The sequence below is a fragment of the Amaranthus tricolor genome, chromosome 5, assembly GCF_026212465.1.
Source record: "Amaranthus tricolor cultivar Red isolate AtriRed21 chromosome 5, ASM2621246v1, whole genome shotgun sequence".
In the NCBI taxonomy this organism is placed as follows: Eukaryota; Viridiplantae; Streptophyta; class Magnoliopsida; order Caryophyllales; family Amaranthaceae; genus Amaranthus; species Amaranthus tricolor.
The window spans coordinates 16,071,887-16,092,645 of NC_080051.1; the positions used below are offsets into that span (position 1 = coordinate 16,071,887).

At 33.3% G+C, this 20,759-nt stretch overlaps 1 protein-coding gene across 1 annotated transcript; it reads right to left on the bottom strand.

Annotated features, from left to right (window-relative positions):
* Positions 1–7,362: 7,362 nt before the first annotated feature.
* Positions 7,363–10,108, bottom strand: LOC130813481 (uncharacterized). Its single transcript, XM_057679319.1, has 2 exons — positions 8,705–10,108; positions 7,363–7,470 (listed from the first exon to the last, which is right to left on the bottom strand). The coding sequence occupies exons 1-2, from the start codon at positions 10,106–10,108 to the stop codon at positions 7,363–7,365; spliced, it is 1,512 nt and encodes a 503-aa protein (XP_057535302.1).
* Between the last annotated feature and the right edge of the window lie 10,651 nt (positions 10,109–20,759).

Below are 20,759 nucleotides of genomic sequence, written 5' to 3' on the forward strand. Positions count from 1 at the left end.
ATAGCATACATCAAACAACCAACTACATTTGCATAATGGACCCTAAACATATATGCAAACTCCTCCTCAGTTTGGGGCGACATAGACAAAGACAATTTGCAGCTCATAGATGTTGGTGTACTTACAGGCTTCGATCTCTCCAACCCAAACTGAGACAAAATCTTTTCGATGTAACTTTTCTGAATCAAGAAAAGCTTACCCCTAGCCCGATCCCTATAGATCTCCATACCTAAAATCTTCTTAGCTGAACCCAAATCTTTCATGTCTAACCACAGGTGAGAATATCTCCACAAAATAAACCCCTTCTACCTGACTAAACCCCTTAGCAACTAGCCTACCCTTAAAAAGAACTTTCTCAGATTCAGATTATCCTTCTTTCTTCTTGAAAATCCACTTGCACCCTACAAGCTTCCTCCCCTCCGGTACCTTCATAAGTTCCCACACTCTGTTTATGTAAAGAGACTGTATCTCCTTACCCATTGCAGCAAGCCATTGCACTGACTCACTACAACTAATTGCTTGTTTATACGTGGCAGGTTCATATGACTCTACATCATCAGCTACACTCAACGCATAACTTGTCAAATTCTCAACAAAGCAATTTCTTCCTTCCATCTCTTCAATCAACCTAACAGGCTTCTTGATAACTCGTTTAGGTTGCTCAAGAATGGTGTCAGATTGACTTGATGACCCCTAATTAGACTGCTCCACCTCCTCCCAAGAGTTAGGAGAAGATGGAACAACCTCAACTTCAGGACTAACTGACATTGGAACCTCAACATCATCATCAATAAATTGCATTCGAGGTAAATCAGCAATGGATGACTTATGTACCTCAAGTACCCCATTTGTCCGTAGCAAGTTCTCCCCTTCTTTTCCCAAATCAGAAGACTCCAAAGGTGAATAGATCCTAAACCCCTTCACACCATCACCGTACCCAACAAAACACCCCATCTTGGCTCGTGGATCCAGCTTACCCTCACTAACATGATAATAAGAAACACAACCAAAGATCTTCAAATTAGAGAAACTAGGCAACTTACCACTCTAGACCTCAAACAGGATTTTGAAGTTAATTCTCGAATGAGAACCGTTATTAATGATATAACAAGTTGTCATCATAGCTTCACTCCAATACCTCCTCCTAAGTCCTGCATTAGAGAGCATGCATCGAACTCTCTCAAGCAGTGTCTGATTAACCCGCTCTACAACACCGTTCTGCTGTGGTGTCATTCTGACGATATGATACTGACCAATACCCTCATCTGCGCAGGATTGATTAAATTCCTCTTTGCAAAACTCTAGCCCATTGTCTGTTCGTAGCTTCTTGATCTTCCTACCATGGTTATTCTCCACTAAAGCTTTCCATTGTTTAAAAGCTTTGAAAGCGTCATGCTTTGACTTAAGCAACCTAAGTCATGTGTATCGGGATTTGTCATCTACAAATGACACAAAATAGCGAAAACCCCCATACCTATAACCCTAGATGGACCCCAGCAGTATGAATGGATATAATCGAGCACATCATCAATAATGTGAGCACCCTTACTGAACTTTGACTTAGGCTTCTACCTAAACACACAATGCTCACAAAATTCAAGGTTGGCAACCTTGATCCTAGATAGTAGACCCCTCTTAAACAAGAGTTGCATCCCCTTCTCCCCCATATGACCAAGCCTCATGTGCCAAATCTTGGTCATCTCTTGGTAAGACACTAATGCGCAAACTACAGAAAACACTTCATTGTACCCCTAATCATCTAAGGTACCCAATGAAATCAGATTCTTCCCCAAAGCAGGGACATGTCGCACCCTAGTCAATGTAACCTTTCGCCCATCAACAGTCCTAACTCATGGACCTAATACCCGTAATCTTACAAGGTTTATTGTTACCTACAATAACCATACCCCTATTACAAGACTTATACGTATCAAACTAGTCTCGACGTGGACTCATATAGAACAAACATGCTTAATCCAGAACCCAATCATCAGAAAGATCCCCATACCTAGCAGAACTCACTAATGCCAAGTCTTCCTCTGAATTATAGTTCTCCTTCGGTTTTTCCTCAACTATAGCAGCTTGGGACTTGCTCTTCCTCACTGGACTGTTAGCCCTAAAAGACCTGGTTCTTTGCAGTAATAATAGGTCTTCCCGGTAATCTTACTAGATCCCTCATTGCCGTTTCCAGCACCTAACCCAGTATTGTTGCCTTTGTTAAACTCCTTTTTCTTTTTCGACTTCCCGGACTTAACTAACAACCCACTGTCACTCTCCTCGTTATCACCTATAGCCTTTTGACGAAGTTCTTTAGTATGAAGTGCTACCTTCACTTCTTCTAAGGTCAGTGAGTTTTTACCAACAACAAAAGACTCAACAAAATTCTCATAGTTAGACGGTAGAGATACAAGTAAAATCACGCAGCATTCTCATCATCTATCTTAACATCTAAATTACGCAAATCTAGTAAAATAGAATTAAGTTTCTCCATATGTTCCCGTACGGGAGTACCTAACCGCATTCGAAGGCTAAATAACCGCTGCTTCAGTAATAATAATTTGTTGGTTAGCGACTTAGTCATATACAATGACTCCAATTTTAGCCATAATTTCGCCGTCGTAGCCTGATCAGCGACCTCCGTGATGATATGATCGTCCAAACTTAACAAAATGGTAGAATGAGTCTTTCCCTCCATTACTGCTAATTGCCCGTCAGTTAGTCTGTCTTCTAGCCCCGCAATGGTACTCTTTGGAGCCAACGAACGCCAGATTTGTTGTTATTTCAATAGAGCCTTCATCTTTATTTGCCACAGCCCGAAGCGATTCTTCTCGGTAAATTTCTCAATTCTTATTATAGAATCTTCAGCCATTTGTTTAACTCAAAAACTCTCCAAGGACTAATACCTTAGCTCTGATACCAATTATTGAGCGACAACGGAAGCAACGATCGATGAACAATAATAAAACAATAAAGAAATTCAATGCAAACAATAAGAATATGCCACAAGAGATTTATTGTGGTTCACTATCAATGTGATAGCTACGTCCACCAGCACCGAGATCGCAAAGAATTTACAAGATGAATCAAGTACCACTCAAAAATAATAATAACTCTCTTGTGATCACTCTTAATTTGTCAATAAAAAACTCTAGTACTAATAGAAAGAAGTATTTATAGTAAAACCTAAATACAAGATACTTGGGCTTCAAGTAACACCAAATAACCGACCAAAAGATGTGGAAAAATTGCTCCTCGTGCAAAAATAATTGTCGTCGAGTCGGCTGCACCTTAGTTCCACAAACTACCGAGTCGGCTTAATGTTTTGGACAAAACGCGATATTTGTCGGCACCAAATGTAGAGTCGGCGATCCTCCACTTGCCACGGAAGCCAACTCGGGTTTGTCTTCTAGAAAATCCTCCAATTGATTCATTCACCAGCCGACTCGTGTTGAACCTTGACCACCCCAACGCCGAGTCGGCATTGGCTACTAGATTCACTTGCGAACCCAACCCTTGATTCATCTAAACACCAAGACAAGACTCGAGTCTAATCACCATTTTCAAACACCAATTTTAAGACTTAAAAGACCAATTGTTAGACTTAAAATTTTCATATCAACTTTAAAGTAGAATGACTCAAACTTTAAAGTTGATATAAACTATGATATTGATCTTTAAAGTCTTAAATTGGATTTTTAAGTCTTGAAATTGTCCTTTCAAGTTTTAAAATTAGTATATCAGAATATTCTAAAAAACTCATTGGGCTTGGACCGGTTGCACGGCTAAGGCCGTCTCACAGGAGAGTATCTGCACTCCAAAACTCTCAAACTGTAGCGATCAAATTCAAAGGTAGGCATGACAATGGGTCAAAGTGGGTTTGGATTATCCATCCTTTAACTTTTCGTCAGATAAAACTCGTGTTATGCGGATTTATAAAGTGAAATTATCAAAAACATTCATCACACATAATCAATGGATTAATTTTAGTTAACGGTAAATGCAATTTTAATGAATACATCCTGAAAAAACTACTTATCAATAAGGTTCAATTTGAATTTTTTTTTTAAATTACGAGGTTATTAGATAACTTATATATAAATAAAGGTAAATAAAATTCTAATCAGTTTCAAGTATAATATTATAATTAATAGGTAGTTTAAAGTATAATAATAGTATAATAATATGTCATACAAAAACATTGTTAATGTCTTAATGATACTATAAGAAACATTAACAATTTATTTAATAGATGAATATGTCATATTAATAAATAATATGATGATTATTACTCTTTTTATTCGTTAGAGTTGTTACTTGATAAAAGACGAACTCTCTCTTCTCTCACCTTCTTTTTTCTCTTAAAAAAACCTAAGCCTCCATTGTTAAGTTTAGGGCTACTATCAACCTTATGCTTGATGATAAGCCCCCAATCTCTGTATTTTTGCTTTTTTTTTTTTACTTACAAGTAAAATCCATTTTCTCTATATTATAGAGCTATTCTATCTATTTATTGGATTCGATCTACCCGTATATTGGGTTTTAAAGTCTATCATGGTGATAGAGAGTGTGTTTTAGTATTAGATTTCCTTTATAATGATCGTCACTTTTTCTATATAGAATTTTGTTAGATTAAAATTGTTGTGTATTTAATCGATTGTTACTTTATTGTAGATGTCATATGACATTTTTATCAATGAATTACTAGGTTCTTTTCAAAAAAAAAATGTCATATAAATAAAAAGCCCTTATTTCCATTTATGGTAGTTGGGAAGACTCATATGCACTCCTTCCATGCTTCTTAACGTATTGCAACAAACAAACCTCAACACAATTGTTGAATGGTTTTTCAATAAAGACAATGATACTTAGCTTGTATATAGTATTGCAGCAACAAAGGAATCTTTTAGTATGGTTTCTTAGTCTTGTATACCTAGCAATAGCATTGAGAAGTTTTAAGTATTGCAAACCCTTTATTTCCATTGATAGTATACGTGAATGATAAGTTTCGTATACGCTCTTAACTGTGAGTCTGTGACTACCCAAGATGGTAAAAATAGTATTTTTTTTCGTTTTCCCATATACAGGTTGAAAAAAATAATGCATAGGTACTTGATTTTAGTTCATGACTCAGATTTAAAGGCATATAACAAGAGAATGGGTTTATATGTCATATTTGATAGACATGGGAACATGTTGACAACAATGGAAAAGATAGAATGGCATCCACCAAGCATATTACATATTTTGTATATATTATTTGCTTCGCAACTAACACTGAAACATAGAAAATTTGAAGTTGAAGAAGATACTTGGTTTGATTGCGATCATCAAAGCTTTGGAAAGAATTGAATATATAAAGCAAAAGGTTGGATTGATTAAGTACAAAAGATGTGTAAATGGTTGATGTGTCATGAAGGGGGATAATAGGTACAATAACTAGTTGTATTATTCAAATATGTGAAGATAGGTGTACGTTTCTTGCCTATGACGACACTTGTAGACTTATTGTTATATTGTGTCAATGATTTACTTTGCTTGAAGGTGAGAAATTTCAAGTTAACGAAATGATGGTGGAAACATGTATACTTCTCGTGCCACAAAGATCATCACACCTAACACTGAGAAGGCTAATTTCCAAGATATTATAGCCTTTAATTATCGACAAGGCATATATCAAGTGAAGATCAGGCAAGGGGATAAAGGTAATCCAAAGGCTGCTAGAATAAATCTACTGACTTGGGAACCAAGACATGTACCTACAATAAAATTTAGATATGCCAATTACCCTACTCTTGTGTACTTGCCATCTGCATTCAAAGACAATTTTTTATGTGACGTCCGTCAAATTTTGTTACACCTTTGAGAGTTACACTAACAATATAGATGTTTTATGCCGGTGATTGATTAGAATGTATAAAATACTATTTAATGTTCAACTTATAAACGAGTCTCGTAGAACAAATGTCCTTATAAATACTCTTTAATCAGGAGTTGAACATATGTTTGCTCCACGTCGCATTCTTTATTATATTTAATGTATTATTGATTTCATTCTACACTTACACAAAATTTTCTATTACTTCTTTCTTATCTTATACTGATGCGTACTTGGATGGTTGTCTGGATCATCGTTTTATTTTAAGATATTCTGTTTTCTTAATTACAATAGGATCTCATGATTTTCCAAACAATAATCGACACTATCTAAGTAAGGTGCTGAAGGTAAATGTTGAGGTGTATCTAGTACTATGTTCGAGTCTTATTGTATCTGCGACTTGTTGCTTGAGTTACATTGCCCTGAAATTAAAGTAGTCATCTTCTATTGTAAAAATGTTAATACCATATACTAATCTATTAATTTTGTTTATCATCAACGCACTAAGCACATTGAACTTGATATTCACTTTAATCGAGAGAATGTCAAAAGTGGTGAAGTCGAGTTTTTCATGCACCTTGAAGGGCTTCATCACGTTCTCTTTGATGATATTCAAGACAGTCGTAATGTTTTCAACCCACCGACTCGATCGTGGGTGTAATAGAATAAATATTTTATAAAATATATTATCTATTTTTTAAATAGTTTAGTAGACCCTTTGATAAACCAATATACTCTTATGTACATTTGACATCATTAATGAGAAATAACACGATAAAGATTTCTATCACATTCTTCCATTCTTAGAGTAAGAAAGCTCTTGGAGCAAATAGGTGTATCCAATCAAGTATAAATTTAAATTAAGCCTTAAAATAAACTTAAGCTTGTTCAGTATTCATTATATCTTGACTTTCATTAATAAGTACTCTAATCTTAAATACTTACACTTAAATGTGACATATGTGAAAATATGTCACTATTAATTGTAAATATTTGAGTCACTATTTAAATTTGAGTCCGTATTATTTCTACTCACAAACTCAATTTCTCTCTCTTTATTCATTTATATATTGCTTTAATTAATTTTATGATTTTATAATGTCTTTTTTATGGTGTATTCTTTTTTATGGGTATGAGTTGCTGTCGTCATTCTCAACCCACACCCTAATCATAGTTTTTTGATGAGCAAGATACACTTGGTATGATGATGATGATTTTCTACCATGTACTACAACCCAAACTGGATAAAACATAAATAAAAAGTATAACTCCGATCGAGTTGCAAATTCACAAAGAAAAACAAATAGTTTATTATTAATATATCATTTTTAAAATTAAAAAGAACAAGGTAACAATATTATTATTATAGTTGTTATAATGACACAATAATAACTAGAGTCAAACAAAATTTAGATGATAACAAATTCAATTATCATATATATATATATATAGTCTAAAGTATGTAAATCCTTGGCCTCGTATTGATGTCAATAAACGCCCATTATTTCGTTTTTGGCGCAAGTTCTATACTTAATCGTAGTTACGTTCTCCTCCACTTGACCCACTACTTCACAACATTCCCTTCTATTTCCCACCTGTTCATAATTAATTAATCACCAAATTAATTAAACATTTAAAGAGAAAATTCTAGTAATTTCATCCAAGCTATAAACATGATGAATAAACAAGGTTGTATTCAAGTATTTATTTCGTCTCATTTTAGCTTACAGATTTGGTTTTTGTATTGCCCGTATTCGTTACAGGGTAAGCAAAGGGAGAAAGATAATGAGGATTATAAGAGTATTTTCCATTTAATTTTAATTTTCATAATAATAATAACAACTCTTTTTATATGAGACTATTCACATTTACATTTATTTTTAATTTTCAAATAATATTATTTCCCTGTTCTTTTTCGTTCTTCATGTTTACTTTTGCATAATTTTTAAAGTAAATTTTAAGTCTTAATATCTCTAAATATACATAATTAAAAATTTTAATAATTATATAATAAAAAAATTATACATTAAAATGGAAAGAACATTAAAGAACGAAAGGAGTATTACCTCTGTTACTTAAAGCCTATTTGCCATTTTGGGGTGTTCGGTATTCGATTAATTGTTTCCATAAATAATATTTTATTTATATTACAAATTTTGGACAAAAATAACTTTGTTCATCTACATTTTAATATTTCATTAATATTTATGATCCTACTTATCTTCTACTAATTTCAATTCAACATTTTTATATTCCTGATAATCACTCTATGTTTCCTAGAAACTTTATAAAAACATTTTCTATTAGTTGTTGTCTTTATATTTTTCCTACTAATAATTTTCTCTTAATATTTTTTTTTGTTTATGGTCCATGCTTTTCCTCCATCAAATTTATTATTTAACAAAATAATAATTTCACTACTTAAAAAATTCTATTTTTCTTTATTTTAGTAAAAATTTCTTGTGAGAAATTCATTAGGAAATGAAAGAGTTTTGTTTTTGAAAATGAATGAATTATTACATTAAAAGGAAAGGGTAGCTAAGAAAATCCCATTTACTTCCTCCTATCCACCTTAAGTGTATCATTTTCTTATTTGGTCAAGTCACTTTAAATGTCTCATTTTTATATTAATTGGGTATGTTAACTTTACTAATTTATTCTTAGTAAACTTAACCTTTTCACACTTTTACACCTATTAATACCACTTTACCCCTATTAAAATTTAAAAACACAATATTTTTTTTTCACATGTGATCCCATTTGATCACTTAGAAAATGGTGAAAAGTCAAATAATATACATTGAATGAATAGCACGCAGTATGATTTACCTCAGCAAAATATTTAGTAGCAGGAGAAATCACCATAATCTTTTGAATATAACTAGGAACGTATGAAGATGAATTATGACTAATCCTACTTGGTGATGGAGCTACACAAGGCGGTAAATCCCTACCAAACCTTCGTGTATAATTCGCAACAATCCCATAAGAGTATTTCCCAACAGATTGTAAATAAAAAACATGAGGCATCTCACAAGGATTCTTAGAAACCCATCTAGTATTAAACATAAATGCTTGTTTAGCCGGTTTCCTCCACGCTAAAAACGTCTCAAGAGGCTTTTCCAACACACTCGGCTGTATAATCTGCTCGTACAAATCAACTGTATAACCCCATGCAACAGAATACGACCAATTATTGCTCTTATCATAACAAATGGTTTGTTGTAATAGCCTTGATTGATCTGTATTTGCAGCTTTCATTAAATGGTTAAGGGATTCACTTCTGTTCATGTTTGGGAATAATGGATCAACACTGTCTAAATGATGAAGTGATAAAATTTCTGTTTGTGGGTGTGATGATAAGTACCCTGATAAGTCATTGTGCAGATCAATCTGATGAAACCCCTTTTCATGTGTTAGTGGGACCCCCAAATCAGATATACATGACTGTAAAAGATGATCACTCCCATAAACATAAGGGTATCTCTTAATACATGTATCCAAATTCTTTGTTAAGGCTTCAGCAAGAGGGTAACTTATAGCATAACCGGCACCACCAAATGCCATTTCAAATGAATTATCATAATTTGATAAAACACATTCTGAATTTTCTCCTATGTAAAAATATTTTGTATGGTCATATTTTTGTAGAATATGTACCAAATTATCTATGAAAAGTATGGTGTCATCATCTACCATGACATACCATCTAATAGTTTGATCGTGAGCTTCTTTAAAAGTTTCTACAATGACTCTAACCATTCGAATTGCGCTCTTCATTGGATGTTTGTTGTAGGGTTCGTAGCGGATTGTGTTTTCGGAGACTCGATAAGGAGGAGAAGAGCTAGGCCATGGAAGATAATTTGAAGGTTCGCGGTCTAGGAAGACATACCCTTTTGTTATGTTAGGTTTCCACCATGATTCTATGTAGGGTTTTCTATACTTCCAAGAGTTGATTGAACTTGCTATGCCTATTTCAAGGTGATTTATGTTTGTAGGGTTTTGATATTTGTTGTTTAAAGGTTGAGTTGGGTAAAGGGTTTGTCTTAGTTTAGCTAGGTATTGTGGTGATTGATCGAAACGACGATTTGATAGTAGCGTGTAGAATAGAAAGAGGAAAAAGCTGGTTACGATAAGTGGTTTGTATAGAGTGTTTATGTTTTTGGTTGATAAGAATGTGATCTTTTGGTTCAATGACGTTGGTTTATCTAAGATTTCAATTGAAGATGACATTTTTTTGAGATTTCTAAGTAATTACAATCAAAATGTAGTTTAGGTTATTTAATAAATGTTATGGTATCAAATTATATACTTCATGAAATATTATAAAAATTAGATTAAATTTCTATTGCATTGAAATTGTTTTTTGTTACATGAAAAATGCTGCTTAAGAGTTTGATGATGATGATACATGTGAAGGTCAATAATGTTGCTTTTAACCGTTTTGAATGTTATCAACAATCATGTGAGCAAAACAAGGATTTTTAAGGTGTTTATAGTTATAATAATAACATGAGTTATATGATAATTGTTAGTTTTGTCATACTATTTATTCATATTTCATAATATGAACGAGAACCTTGCATTTTGGGTTATGGGATTAATGATTTTGACAGGTAATATGGTGGGTCAATAAATTTCAATTGTGCACAAATCATGTCACATTCTTTATCTCTAAAAGTTTGGTACATCTTACCCCTATATTTCTCCCTATCTGTTTTGTTTAATGCATATATCAATGCATTTATTAAAGTTTTAAGACCTATAAATTAATATAATTAAAAATTTATAAAATTATAAATTTAATAAATCTTTGCATTGATATGAATCGAATAAGACTACAATTTATTAATTTTAAACTTACAGATTAAGTGTACGATACAAATTGAAAGTGATTGATAAATAATGTAAAAATAAATAAATAAATAGAGCGCCTAGGCTAGAAAGGATGGAATATAAATTTTATGTTTAGAATACTGTTGGAAGTAAATGGAAGATTTTTGTAAAAGAAAATAAGTCAGAGAATTGCGTAATTTAATAATTTAGCAATATAAATATTCCAAAATGCAAAGTGTAGCAAAATAAAGAAAATAGAAAAAATATGATATTAGTAGGACAAAAGTGTTGGAGTAATTTTTAGCGTAAGAGCGTAGGTTGAAGCAACCTCCAAACAAGAAGAAAGTGCCTCGTGTCTAACATTGAGCCTAGGATTGTAGCAATCTGAAAAATTGAGTGTACAATTTTGCTTGATTTTCATTTACAATCAACATATTGCATGTTTAGCTTAATAGTCTGACCCTGCATAGTTAATTTAGCTTGATCCTTATTTAACATTTATGAAAAGCAAAAATTTCTAATTAATTACCGTGATTTATAAATCATCATAAAAAAGACAAAGTAAATACCAGTAAAGTAAACAAAATGAAAAAAGTTATATAGCTTGTCTTATTATTACTCATATGCAAGCTATATATATAAGTAATCAGAAAACCCTAATACATAGAGCCCACTAGAAATATATACAATAGACCCAAATACATAATAATCCCTACAGATAAACTAAAATTCTAAAAGCTCCAACATCAAATTACAAATAACCGTTGTTTACCTAAGCTATCTCCTTCACAATCCACCAACATCAAATTATAACAATGTTAAACAACTCTGAAAGCACTACAAGAAAAACCATTTTTAGCAACAAGTTTTAGCAACGACTATTTTGTTATCGTTGCGAAATATAAACGTTGTTGCAAAACCCATTATTACTACTAAATAGTTGTTGCTATATATAAAATTCACTTCTCACCTCCTAATAAAAATCTACATGTTAGTCTACATCTTTAGCAATGACTAATTTAGTTGTTAAAACTAAATCTAGACATCGCAACAATATAAGCACTTAAAAAAATAACTATATTGATACAACAATGTTGTTGTGAAAACTATTACTCAAATAAAAAGATACTCTATTCGTTCCTTAATAAAGTTCCCATGAAGTATGTTTATGGGATTAAGAATAATAAAAACCTTTATATAGTGGATATTATATTTTATTGAAGAGAAATTTGCAAATAACAACCTTGAAAAAAAAAGATAATGTCTGTTTTTTGTAAAAATATTGTAATGATGGGCAAAAACGACGTTAAATATTTTTTTTCGGTCTACGTATCGAGAAATAGGCAAATAATTACTTGTTTCAACCGGATTTCCAAAAGAGTTATCCCATAAGGATAATCATGATGTTCGTTTTTTGAAAAAATATCATTATGATGGCCGGGTTAAAACGACGTTAAATATCTTTTTCGGTCTACGTATCGGGAAATAGGCAAATAAGTACTTGTTTAGACCGCATCTCTGAAAGAGATATCCTATAAGAGTAATCGCGACGTCCGTTTTTTAAAAAAGAAATCGTGGCTTTTTACTTATAAATCAAGCTTTCACTTATTTATCTTTTATGTAGGAATTAACCGTGGGTTTTTAATCTTTAGATCTAAGATCCACATAATTCTCCTTAATCTTAGGAATAAGGTAGTAATGGATAGTTATTTCCTTTTTATTAGCTAGTTGAGTTCCTATATAAAGGGAACTTGATTCAACCAAAAAATGCATTCGTATGAGCCTAAGAATCCATACGAAAGAGAATAATATTAGCAAGAAATATTTTTTTCAGAAATTGCCAATTAATTTATAATATTTTCTTGTGCAACTCCTTAATTTTATCTTTAAAAATTTATCCTTTGTAAAGGGTTTTTGAGAGAATTATTGTAATAAGATTTAGGTAAGTTTAGGGGAGAATTAGAAAGCTTCAAGTGAAGCTAGAGAATTGGAAAAACTTTGAGTAAAGCTAGAGAAGAGAGAAGCTTCGAGTGAAGCAAGAGAAAGAGAATTGGCCTAGTTAGAGAAGCTTCGAGTGAAGCAAGTTGTGTTTGTTTTATGTAATTGTAATGAATTGCCTAAAACATATTGGAGAGTTTTGAAATCCCGAGGGGCCGTGGTTTTTCCTTCTATTTAGGCCTAGAAGGTTCCACGTAAAATTGTGTTGTCTCTTTTACGTTTTCATTTTAAGTTTAAGTTTTAATTCCGCAAAAACAGGGCTAAAATACTTAAACTTATTTAAACAAAAATTCACCCTCCTTCTTGTTGTCGTTCACCATCTCTAATAGTTTCTACACAAAAGAATACAAAACTTCAAAAGCTTCTCGAACCCTCAAAACCTGAAAACCTCCTTCATTCTCATCAAAAGTTGTCGCCACCACCCCACGGCTACATTACCCCCACGACGCCACCACCCACGTATGTTCCCACTAGGGTTGTTTAATGTGTCGTGCCCCATTTTGAGCCTTATCCGTCCTGTTTTTAGAAGGGCTTTGTAAGGGTCGGGCCAAAAATGGGCAGGGCCGAAAAACGAGCTCTACTATAATTATAATAAAGCAGCCTATTAAAGGGCTCAATAAAGGTCGAAAACGGGCCTTTGTAAATAGCTTATAGCATAATTAAAGTATAATATAAGCTTATAAACAACATATCTCCTCTAAGACGGTTGCACACATGCGACCACTCACAGGTTCAACCCATCATTTTAAACTTGTCATTTAAAGCTTGAATTGGATATTTTAGAACTTAATATAGGCATTTTAAATCTTAAATTTGACAAACTTTAAACCATTAGAATTAACATTCTAAGGTTTTGTTCTCTTCGTCTGATTTGATTGGATCTGATCTAAATTTACTATGCTCTGATTTGATTTGATCTAGTCAGATCTGGTCTGATTCAGTCTGATCTGATATGAATCTTTCTAATGTGGTCTGATCTGATCTGATCTGGTCCGATCTGATCTTATTTAGTTTCATAAAGTTATTATTATTATTATTATTATTATTATTATTATTATTATTATTATTATTATTATTATTATTATTATTATTATGATTATTATTATTATCTAATTAAGAAATTAATTAATAAATATTAATATTAATTAATTAATTAATTAAATAATTAATTAATAATACTACTGAGTTTCTTCAAAATTTACCATATACCACACGAAATTTTCTAATTCACCATATACCATTGAGTTTACGTCCGTTAGCACAGAATACCATTAATGACAACTGTCGTTAGTGTGCCGTTTGTGGTAAATTAATAATTCACCATATACCATTTACTTTTTTTATTTTCATCAAATACCATTTTTTAAAAAAATATACTCGTTGGAATTATGATAAACAAAAGAAGTGTCATACAAACCAAGTAGTTAATATTTTGTTCAAAAACAACTTGACAATAAACAATGTTCACCAAAAAAATGACACTAAACAATGCTAAGTAGCAGCCTTTCTCTTCCCCCTAGTGTTGCCTTGTTGTGAACAGGAAGTTGCATGTGCTGTCTTCTTTGATGATGCCTTTTTTGCCTTGCATGTCATTGCATTGTGGCCTAGTTCTTTGCATAGGCTGTATTTGTTATTCTTATGCCTCTTTCCTTTTTTGCCTCATGAGCAGCTCTTCTCCTTTGCTTAAGTTGTGAGGGTTGAGGTTGTGGGATTGAGGTTGTGAGGGTTGAGGTTGTGAGGATTGAGGTTGTGAATCTCCTGGAAAAACCTCATCTGCTGTTGGGGTAGCAAACACTCTTACATATTCAATCCCATCATCATCAACATTCAAAACAGGGACCTCTACAGCCACAGTATATGCCTGCTGGGTCAAAAGCTGCTCCTCAGCTTCTGCTTCCTCTGCCATCCTTCAGTTCTCTTCCTCCATTAGCCTAATATTTTCAGCCCTGTTCTTCAAAGTTTTTGCCCAACTAGCTTCTGTAGACTGAAACACAAGGGATGGTGTTTCTGTCTCTTCTATAAACACTTCAATTTCACTATTCCCTTCATTCCACTCCCACATTTTTAACATTGCCCCATCATCAACTAACTCTAACTTACGATTTGTTCTAGGTTTAGTGACAAACAGGGTGAAGTATTTAGGGAGATATACATTCTGTTTCACTAAATCCTCAAACATATACTCAATTAACTCCATCAAATTGGTCTTATCAGTGTCATCCACCCTCACATCAAAAGTACCCCTTGGAGCACGAACTAACAACCACAATATACTCATCCTAACAACAACATTTACCAACAAAACATTACATCACAATCCAAATTATAAATTGCATAAAAAACAAAAACACATCACTTTAGCATAAGTCAAATTCGCATGCAACTTATCACACTTAACCCTAACCATAACTCAATTTTGCAAAAAAAAATACAAAATCAGAACTCGAAATGCAAATGGATAAGGATAGGTACCTTGCGTATGCTTAATTCACCGAATTAGTGAACTTTGTGCGAAATTCAGTCACGACCACCTGTGTTTGGGTTCTAAATCACTTCACAAACTTGCAATTCACTTAACACAAATCGATTTTAAGGATCTTTGATGGATTTTAAGGGTTTTAGATCAATGTAGACGAATACAAAGTTTCTTGAATGGAGAAGAAGAAAGATGGAGGATCAGTTTTTTGAAGAAATACGTTGTGTTTGGGGAAGTCAAGCCTAAGAATGGCGCCTGTTGAATGCGTAAGGGCATACTAGTAATTTACCACAAACGGCATACTGACGGCAGTTGTCATTAATGGTATTCTGTGCTAACGGACGTAAACTCAATGGTATATGGTGAATTAGAAAATTTCGTGTGGTATATGGTGAATTACGAAAAAAACAGTGATATATCATGAAATATCTGTTATTATTATTATTATTATTATTATTATTATTATTATTATTATTATTATTATTACTATTATTATTATTATTATTATTATTATTATTATTATTATTATTATTTAATTAAGAAATTAATTAATAAATATTAATATTATTTAATTAATTAATTAAATAATTAATTAATAATAATAATATCATTAACGTTATTATAATTAATAAATAGTCATTTATACGTTATTATTATTATTATTTAATTCATTAACTAATCAATTAATTGATATTTTTAATTAATTAATTAATACAATAATATTATTACATTATTTATATTATTAAAATTATTATTTATGCATTTATTTATTAATTATTTAATTAATTAATTAATTAATTAATTATTAAATATTAATTATAATAATAATAAGAATAATAATAATTAAATATTTAATTATTTATTTTTATTATTTAATTAATTAATTCGATAATAAGTTAGTATTGGTAATTATTATTATTATTATTAATTGAAAATATAAATTAATAACACCTAAAATAATAATAATAATAATAATAATAATAATAATAATAATAAGTTAAGAAACTGTCTCTCTATCTTCTTTCTCTCTCTAAAAGCTCTCCTTGAAGGCGATTGTGGCATCATCTCCCCCATTTGTAGAGGAAGAGGTAGAGGTAGGGGAAGACCAAGAAAACCAGTGTAGTTACGGTCACCCTCAGTTTTGAGGATCTCGACTGCTTCAGCTAGTTCCATTTCCTCTCACTCTGGGTATATGAGTAATCAGGAGAATGGCGCTTTGGAACCGAGTTGCCCTACTGGTTCAACGGCCAAAATGGAGACCAAGCTGGGTTTCTATTCTCCAAGGAACACCAAATGTTTCACAAATGAAGCTCTCCCATTGAGATCTTCATCCAGAAAGAATTTATAGTCTCTGATTATGTACCGGTGGCATCTTCATCAGCAGACAAAGCAACTGCTATGTTTCGTCTAGAAATTGCGTGTGTAACAGGTACTCTTCCCCCTCCTAAACCTGTTAAGATTGACATGGAAGACATTATTGATGAGATTCATTTCTGGTGCAAACCCTCCTCTACATGTTATTAAGGGCTTTGTTCGCAGGATTTGGCGTGAGTTATCCATTGATAAAATAGGCATGGTTGAGAAAGGTGTTTTTCTGATTAGATTCAAGACAATGGAGGATAGAATCACTGCTTGTGGTATGAGTGGAATCATGTTTGATAAGAAACCGTTTATAGTGAAACCCTCCTCTACATGTTATGTCATTGGTTATGTCATTGGTGCAAACCCTCCTCTACATGTTATGTCATTGGTTATGTGTTATGTCATTGGTGCAAACCCTCCTCTACATGTTATTAAGGGCTTTGTTCGCAGGATTTGGCGTGAGTTATCCATTGATAAAATAGGCATGGTTGAGAAAGGTGTTTTTCTGATTAGATTCAAGACAATGGAGGATAGAATCACTGCTTGTGGTATGAGTGGAATCATGTTTGATAAGAAACCGTTTATAGTGAAACCTTGGACTCCATCTATGTCGTATTCTAAGGATATCATTGCTCATTTGCCAATTTGGGTGCACTTTCCTGGTTTGGATGTTAGGTGTTGGGAGGAAAAGAGTGTCATTAAGATTGCAAGCTTGTTAGGTTCTGTGTCAAAGGTGGATGCTGCTATTGGAAATAAAGATCATATGTTATATGCTAGAGTCCTTGTAGACATCAACATTTCCAAGGGGTTTCACGAGGAGATTTCTTATGAGAATGAACATAGTGAGCTTGTAACACAGCAGGTTCTCTATGATTGGCGACCTGTGAAATGTAACAAGTGCAACCAGTTTAGGCATGAGGAGTTCGTTGTAAAGCAGGGAAGTCAAAACCAAAACAGAAGCTGCCTAAGCTTACCTCAGTAGCATCAGTTGATCATGAGGGATTTCAATTGGCAAAATCTAAGAAGATCTTTAGACCTATAAAGAAGTTATCTAAGGCATCTTCTGGACTTGCTCACATATTGCCTATGAGGAATGATTTTAATATTATAGAAAATATTGATGAGAATTTTCATGAGGATATTGAGGATGAGTCAATTGTACCAGCGCTGGGAGCTGATCCCATCCCTGGTAATGAATAGCATTGTAGCATGGAATGTTAGGGGCCTAAAAAAAAGTAGCAAACAACAGGAAGTTGCTAAGTTTATAACACTTAATAATATATTTTTATTTAGGCTCCTGGAAATGAAGGTTAAGAGGAACAAACTGGGGCCTCTTTACCAAATAATTTGTTACAATTGGTGTTTTACTCATTACATGTCGGATGGCAAGATCATTTTGGGTTGGAGGAGTGATCACATGTCTGTTAGTGTGCTGATTTGTTCTAAGCAACTTATACATATTGCAGTTACACCTGTGGTTGGGGAGGCATTTGTATGCGCCTTTGTGTATAGATCCTCTAGTAGAAAATGAAACGGAAGAGCTATTTAAGAGTCTTTATGAGATTGCTGGTGTAACTGAGAAACCTTGACTAGTTTTGGGAGACTTCAATTACATCGCAAACTTTGATGAACACATAGGACATATTTAAGGGGTTGTATGATGAATTGTGGCTTACATGACATGAAGTTTAGTGGGAGATTTTATACATGGACCAATAAGCAAACAGGTTCCGATAGGATATTGAGCAAGATTGATAGAGCTTTGGGAAACAATATGTGGGATGATACGTTTCCTAATGCACAAACCATCTTCCTTCCGGAGGGACAATTTGATCATTCACCTACACTGGTGCAATTTTATAAAACTCCTACTGGTGTGAAGCCTTTCAAATTCTGTAATTACTGGTCTCATAAACAGGACTTTTTGGTGGTGGTGAGCCAATGTTGGGCAGTGCAGATCAATGCCTGTTTTAGCTTCCAAGTAGGGATGGTCATGAGTCCAGGACCCTGTTGGATTCGCCCCAAACTAGCCCCTTTTTTAAGGGTTTGGGTTTGATTTTTTGAGACCCATCGGATCCGGGTCGGATTTAGATTAAAAAATAATTGACGGGTCTGGATCCAAGTCCAAACCCTTAGACTCGGACCCAGACTCGACCTTTAGAATTGTTACTTGATAGTAGCAGTAATTAACATGACATACCAAAAAGCAGTAGTTAGCATGACATACAAAAAGGAGGAGGTTTAAGGATGATATACAAGATTATATTAGAAACAGTATACTAGAAGTTGGTTGAATGTATGTTGACTTGTGAGTAAGAATGGTACTAATAAATAGAGTATTCATTGGCATGTAGAAGTAGGTGCTTCATGTCTTACTGCAGTGTCAATTCGTGTGAAACAAAGTAGAAAATACCAATATACTTTTAATACTCGTTGAAGTACACTACAACATACTGTGCGTAGGCTACGCTATGAATGATTACATTTGCTCGGTCGCGTTTAGAAATTATTCTCCTTGTTTACCGAATATTTACCCAATAATTACTAAATAGTCATATGTTTTTTACGATATGCAGGCTGCTCTTATTTGATTTGGTATATGGATTACGTTGTGGATGTTAAATTAGTATTAAATATTTGTAAAATACGCTAATAAGTCACTTATAAAAATACGAAAAAAATGACGTACAAAATGCTTAAATTTGACAAATCAAGACTCTTTTTTAGAAGGACCCTAGAACCATCAAATCCAGCGGGTCTAGATCTGGGTCTGAAAATTTTGGAGCCTTAGGGTCCGGATTCAGATTTGGATCCATTAAAAGTAAATAGGTCTGAGTTCGGGTCTAGCTAGACCCACCCCATAACCATCCTTACTTCCAAGTAGAGGTGATCATAAGTGGCTCGACCCGCGGCCCGACCCAAAAATTGAGGGTTTGGGTGCCAAAATATGGCCCAATGGGCGGGTTTGGGCAGACAATAAGTGGCCCGATTTTTTTTGGGACGGGTTTGGGATTTGCTTTTGGCCCGCGGGCTGGCCCGGCCCGAAATGAGGTATGTTGCCCTAGCACTACAGAAATCAGAAATAAAAGAATATGGGCTTATGGAATATGGCCCAAGAAGTCACGCCTCATTCATCTTCATCTCACTGCTCTCATTCATCTCTCAAAATCAGTAAACCCTACTCTCACTCTCAAACTCACTCACGCAGTCACGCCTCTCATTCTCATCTCACTGCTCTCGGTTTCTTCGATCTTTCTACTCTTACTTTCTTCATTTACATTTGTTCATTCTTCGATCAAACTAAATCAAGGTAAATCGACACGAAACTCGCGACTCAGTTCCACGAGAATTTCTTCGATCAAACCAAATCAAAAAATCAATCAGTTCGATACAATGATAAACCTAACAGATCTAAAATTAAAATGTAAAGAAAAATCCTAATTAGGATTGAATTCGAAAAAATGGGGAAGAAGATGGCGAAGATGTAAGCTTCAAAACTCTCTCAAGACACCTCTTTTCTCAAAAAAAAAAAAAAAAAAAAAAAAAAAAAAACGTTGCTTCACGTATCACAAATGTATTGATGGTGATTTGGTGTATTGAATATTTGAGTTTTTAATACTTAATTATATATAATTAGTTAATGCTATTTGGAATGCTATTAGTAGTTTTGGAATGCTATTGTTTTGAAGAATTATTTCTGATATATGAGTTAATTTATTCCAATTATTATTCTGAGTTGTATTTCTGATTAGTTGATTAGTAGAGTTGTATTTTAATTATTTGTAATTTGTGTTTTTAATTATCTATAAATAATATAAAATATAAGCCCGCATAGTACGGGTCTACTTCCAAGTCACACAAAAGCTAAAACTTCTTAAGCATGAACTGAAAAAAGCATACCATACTGAGCCTATCCAGTTGAAGTTATTCAAATTAGAAGCAGAGTTCAAAGAAGTTTAGGAACTAGTGCATTAACATCCTGGAGATTTGTTTTATGCCCAACAGAATGTGAATTGAATCTAGTCTTCAACAGGAGAAACATAACTACTGTTCCTTTCTGCGGCAAAGAGGAAAGGTCTCCTGGCTCAAGTATCGTGATGATAACACAAAAGTATTTCATCGTAGCATTAATAAGAGGAGAATCTATCCATAATTGTGTGAATTTTCTTATTATGAATAATACCTTTATCACTGATCCTGTTGTTATCCAGC

What these genes read in the sequence shown, in the direction of transcription:
- LOC130813481 (XM_057679319.1), bottom strand. Translation starts at nt 10,108, where the DNA reads ATGTCATCTTCAATTGAAATCTTAGATAAACCAACGTCATTGAACCAA. An exon ending in CTACTAAATATTTTGCTGAG is followed by an intron (nt 7,471 to 8,704) that starts GTAAATCATACT and finishes AATTATGAACAG; the next exon opens with GTGGGAAATAGAAGGGAATG.